At 28.4% G+C, this 5,517-nt stretch overlaps 1 protein-coding gene across 1 annotated transcript; it reads right to left on the bottom strand.

Annotated features, from left to right (window-relative positions):
* Positions 1 to 522: 522 nt before the first annotated feature.
* LOC113854292 (1-acyl-sn-glycerol-3-phosphate acyltransferase-like) lies at positions 523 to 3,609 on the bottom strand. Its single transcript, XM_027485215.1, has 6 exons — positions 3,480 to 3,609; positions 2,467 to 2,811; positions 1,450 to 1,599; positions 1,066 to 1,164; positions 895 to 987; positions 523 to 759 (listed from the first exon to the last, which is right to left on the bottom strand). The coding sequence occupies exons 2-6, from the start codon at positions 2,785 to 2,787 to the stop codon at positions 523 to 525; spliced, it is 900 nt and encodes a 299-aa protein (XP_027341016.1). The 5' UTR covers positions 2,788 to 2,811; positions 3,480 to 3,609.
* Positions 3,610 to 5,517: the final 1,908 nt, after the last annotated feature.

Below are 5,517 nucleotides of genomic sequence, written 5' to 3' on the forward strand. Positions count from 1 at the left end.
TATATTGTAAGATATATTATTCTAATGTGTACTCTCAACACATAATAAGAAATCAATACATAATAAATTTTTATTAAAAAAAAAAATTTAATACTATCTCTGCATTAAATTCTATACATAAGTATTTATTACGTGTCTTTGTGCATATTTTAAAAAAACGGTTTTAAAATTCATAAAAAAAATAATGAAAACAACTTTTAACTATTCCCATTGTCTATGCAACATTGGCTGGAGAAATTGAGGAAACAAATGTTACAAAGTACCCAAGAACCACTAAATGCTATTGTATAACCTTATCATTAAAGTCTATAGTAATTAATTTACACTATCAAGGCTATGAAAGATTGAATTTAGATTAAGCAAGCTAACTAAATTTTGAAAGGACATGGGCTATACATATAATAATGAGTTAGGAACTGAGTTGATTTGTGCATATTGCAGCTGTTAACTTTGTTCTAAGACCTGATCACAAACATGAACCTCACTCTGTAGGTAACTCAGCTAAGAATTGGACCAAACCTTTCAAGGTAGAGGTTTCTGAGACCTGGGAAGGTTTTCTGCATACAAGTTATGTAACATTTTAACATAGTCATCAATCTTGCTAACACTCCAATTTTCAGTGCTTATTGGAGGAAGGTACTTGACAGTAAGCGGCGCAGGCCGAACATGTAAGCTGCCTTTTCTCCATGCCAGATGAGTACCTGTCAGGACCATTGGAACAATTGGAAGACGTGATTGCAGCGCCAAATGAACAAAACCCTGCACAAAAGTAAATGGAAAGTGATGGATAGATTAGTTCCAAGTGAGAAAATGAAACATTTTAAGAGTAATATCTCTGTAGATTTATAAGAATACCATCCATTACACTAAAAGAAGATAAAGGTAGAAAGTTACTTTCTTGAAGGGTAGTAGTCGCCCGTTTTTAGACCTTGTTCCCTCTGGAAAAATGATCAGTGACAGATTGTTCTTCACGACTGCACGAGCTGCCTAAGCATTGCAATGATTAGAAATTAGAACCTTAGACAAGAACATGATAAACGATGATGCAGGGAAAATGTTATACACCTGTTTCATGGACTCAATAGCTGCGGCTGGGTTGGACCGGTCTATACGGAGATGGTTGGCCAAAACATAAAGTTGGCCAAATAGAGGATACCAAATTATCTGCATAGAAATGGTTGGCAATAAGTTTCTGAATCTTTAGAACACATTGTTGAACTATTGATAAGTAAATGCTTGGAGATGCAAATGGAGATCCATTTTCAAAGCAATAACAAAAACAATTGCAATCTTGAGAGTGCAGTGCCATAGTAGATTTATTAAAGCTTCTAAGGTGAAAACATTCTGAAAAGTACTACAAGACATCAATTGTTTTGACCATGGCATATGTAATATTTTAGCTATGCATAAAAATTTGTTATGCTTAACCCATAAAGCATTAAAACATACCTCTTTCTTTGCAATGCCAACGGTACCTTTAGGAGTCAACCACATTATCAGAAATATGTCAATCGGAGATGCATGATTACTTATGTAAATTGCCCTCTTATTAGAGTACTCAACACCCTCAATTTTTACAGGATTCCCAAGAATCCACATCTGCATCAATGTTTTGAACATTAACTTGCAAAGAAATCCTAAAAATTTAGTATTCAATGACTATGCTACAAAAATCATGAAGACTAAAGTGAGACTTCGGAAACATGCTCTTCTTAAAATGGCATTAACATTCAGAAAGCTTTTGACTTATTGAGCATACTGCCATAAGTGAAGTAAAGATCATGGACCTGAAATTTATTCAGATTACCATTTAAATCCAATATAATTGAATATCTTTGCCACACACATGACCTGATGATTGGATTTCTAAAGCATTTCAGTTAAGTATTCGGATGTCATTTAAGAAATAGAATCTATAATACATTGTTGAAGGAATCCACTGACCACACACAATTGTGTGTCTTAACGACCTTACCAAATTAATTAAGGCTAGGAATCTTCCTCTGCAGTTACACATAATAGAAAAAATAATCCACAACCCAGCATATGATTTATCACTAATCACCACTAAATTCGAGAGTTCCATATCTTAATGGAAAGACAACGATATTTCAAACTTTTGCTTCTTTAAATACCAATGCATATCAATGAGCCTATCAACAGAATCAATATTACATCACAGTTTTGACTTTGAGATGCGTTGGTTAAAGGAATTCTAAATTAAGGATTATTACCTGATATTCTGGCTCTTTGATATGATTAAAATCTCAACTAAAATAACATTTTCATACTTCACAAGATTCAAATTATTGAACAAGACGTAATCTTTTTTATATTAAGGCTCAATCAAACATAACAATAAATAAACAAAAAAGAAAACGAAAATCATTTAGAATATTTCAAAAGCTAAGCACTCCATGCAGCAGCAAGCAAGTTGAACTAATTTCAAAAGCCAAAGTATCATACCAGCATTCTACCAGTCACATGCCCATAAATGTTTCCTTGCTTAATCCTCTCATAAGGCCATGGTATAAGCACAAGCATGATCGATGCCCAAATAAATGTTGTGACCATCATGGAAACAAAACAAGTCACAATTCTGATCCAAGATATGATCACTGAAACCCACCCATCATCATCTACAAAAGCATTCATCCTAAGCCTTTGTACTGATTCATCTTTTACTGAAACTTTTGGAGTTTCCACCACCCCCTTTTCAGAGTTTGTATTCAAGAAGCTCTCAAACCTTCTATTCCTCAAAAAGGCACCAAACCTTGAATTCTCCATGAGTACTCAAAATCTGTGAAGACTCTGAACAGGACAAAAACAGAACAAAGCAGATCATATAAAAACTCTCCTCAAATATGTCATTTCGTTTAGTTGCTGAGAATATCTGATTAACAAAAGTTACACCAAAAAAAAAAAAAAACGGTTTTGGCCTACAGAAACCAATTAAGTTACACTTCATACACTAAAATCTGTTTTTCCTGTTCCATTAGATTTAAGCAACCAAACCAAGTATCCTTCGATTTAAACATATGTTGCTTCATTAATTTGCAGACCAACCGAAACAGGGTTCAAACCAAAAAGAAAAAATAAAACCGGCTTTGTCCAATTCAACTAAATAGGAAGCAATCAAAATAAGCGGCTCCATAATAAAACAGAGCCAATACGAAAAAGAGAGGGAAAAGAACACGAAAATCAATAAAGTTCTGTTTTTTTTTTTTTTCTTCAGGAAACTGAAGAATAACATTATAACAATAAAATTTGTATTCCTTCAACAACAGTAACATCAGAGGTAAAAAAAAAAAAAACGCTTCAAAACAGGGAATTTTATCGTTTTTTTTTTATTATTATTTATTTTGGCAATTTGAAGAGGCAGAGTTTTTCTTTTTGGTCCAACCCAATTTTCTGAGCAAGCAGAGAAAACAAACCCATTTACCAAGAATTAAGAAAAGACTGAACGAAATGTTCCTAACCAGGATAGCATGTGGCTGCCTCAAAGAGTTGTTAGAGAGAAGAGAGAAGCTAAAGAGTGATTTGGATGTGAGGGAATGGTAGCAAATCGAGAAGAAGCAGAGTGAAGACAGAGAAGTGGTCACAGTAAGGTGAAGGTGAAGGAGAAAGTGAAGAGTTTTGAGTGTATCACTCGGATTACGACAATAAATGAGTCATCCCAAATGTCAAAGAAGGATACAAATGGTAGCCACAAACTTTTTCCATACGTAGTTTTTTTTTAAATAAAATAAATTTTGTATGTTTAATTAAAGAAAGTATATACTGCTATTTTTATATATTTGTGTTACTTTTATTTATTTTTTAAATTTATATAAATATATTTTTTATTAATATAATTATAAGAGAAATACAAACATTCTAAATAAAAATAATGTCAAACACAATGACTATATATATATACTTTTAGAAAAATGAGTTTGATACAATTACATGTCTTTATTGTGTGGTTTTTGACTTCTTTTTCCTTTTTTTTTTTTGGTGAGCAGTTTTAATACACACTTTTGTTAAGTCGGTTGTGCAGAATGGTCCAAAGAGTAGTACAAACAAAAGGGACAAATAAGTCATTTTAGTCCTGAAATAATAGGTATTTTGTTAATTTAATTTTTTTAAATTATAAAAAAATAATGTATAAAATTATCAAAATTTAGTTATTTTGGTCTTTAAAATTATGAACAAATTAATCATTATCGATAATTGTTCATTTTAGTCTCTTAAATTATAAATATTCAATATTTAGTCTTTAAAATTAGAAAAAAAATAGCCCCTAAAATTATAAAAAATAAATAATTTTAATCTAAACCAAATTAAAAAAATAATTCAAGAAAAAAATAAAGAATCACACATAAACTCAAGAATGGTTAATCTTAACATTTTGAAATAAAATTCATTAAAAAAATTGAAATCATTGTACATTGAAATGTAATTGAGTTGTTTTATAAGTTTATAACATCACTAATCATGTAAATATTTGCACTTAATATGTCATATTGACAATTTTAAGTATTGACTTTTTTCCATTATTTTACAAATTAAATTAATAGTTATGTATAAATTGGGTAACTTTTTTTTATAAATTTCATTATTAAATTGATAAATATTTATAATTTTATAAATTAAAATGGATCATTTTTGTATGATTAAGGACTAATTTTTCATAAATTCAAAATTTTAATTAATAAATAGTTATAATTCAGAAAATTTGTCCTTTTATGGATAATGATATGGAAAAAGTTTAGGTACATTGTCAAATAGTATTTTACATTTATTTTTAATTAAAAAAATATATTTTGATAATATATATTAAGTTATAATATTAATATTTATTTCTTAAATTTTAAAATAAAATTTAAATTTAAAAATAACACATGCATATAATATTATACTTAAAATTTGTCCCATTTGTAATAGAGTTCTGAAAAAGGTATTTTTCCGTTTCATCAAATTTGTTTTACGTCGTTACACACAACAACAAAATCTGTTACCATCAAAACGCGTTTTGTGCATAATCATAACTTTTGATTTTAGTTTTGGTTTTTGAGTTTAGTTTATGCAAACAAATAAACTGTGACTCCAATTAAAAATATGTTAAAAAACTTATAAATATATTTAGTTTCGTATTTATAGTTTTAATATTTTTTTATTTTTTAATTGTTTAAATTAAATTTTTGTTTGATAATTAATAAAAATATAACAATTATGCAATACATCATTGATTTATATAAATTTGTAAATACAAATATGAAATAATAAAAATATTTTTATTATATTTTATTTAGTATATTTATTTAAATATTTTATTAATTTTTTTTACTAATTTACGTAAATTAATAATATCTTCCACTTCTGTTATTTTTTTATTAATTATTGCATAAAATTTTAGATAGAGTATTTAGTTTGAATAATTAAAAAAACTAAATATAAGTAATTAAATTAAGAAGAATAAAATTACACGTAAATAATTAAAAAATACTTATTTTTATTCCAACGGACACTGTCAGA

The sequence above is a fragment of the Abrus precatorius genome, unplaced genomic scaffold (genome assembly GCF_003935025.1).
Source record: "Abrus precatorius isolate BTA unplaced genomic scaffold, Abrus_2018 Scaffold11, whole genome shotgun sequence".
Classification (NCBI taxonomy): Eukaryota; Viridiplantae; Streptophyta; class Magnoliopsida; order Fabales; family Fabaceae; genus Abrus; species Abrus precatorius.

Bases quoted from the DNA above. Each gene is read 5' to 3' on its own strand.
- LOC113854292 (XM_027485215.1), bottom strand. From the start codon at position 2,787: ATGGAGAATTCAAGGTTTGGTGCCTTTTTGAGGAATAGAAGGTTTGAG. The intron at 1,600-2,466 runs GTATGATACTTT...ACATTGATGCAG, and splicing joins ATGTGACTGGTAGAATGCTG to ATGTGGATTCTTGGGAATCC. The intron at 760-894 runs GTAACTTTCTAC...ACTTTTGTGCAG, and splicing joins GACTACTACCCTTCAAGAAA to GGTTTTGTTCATTTGGCGCT.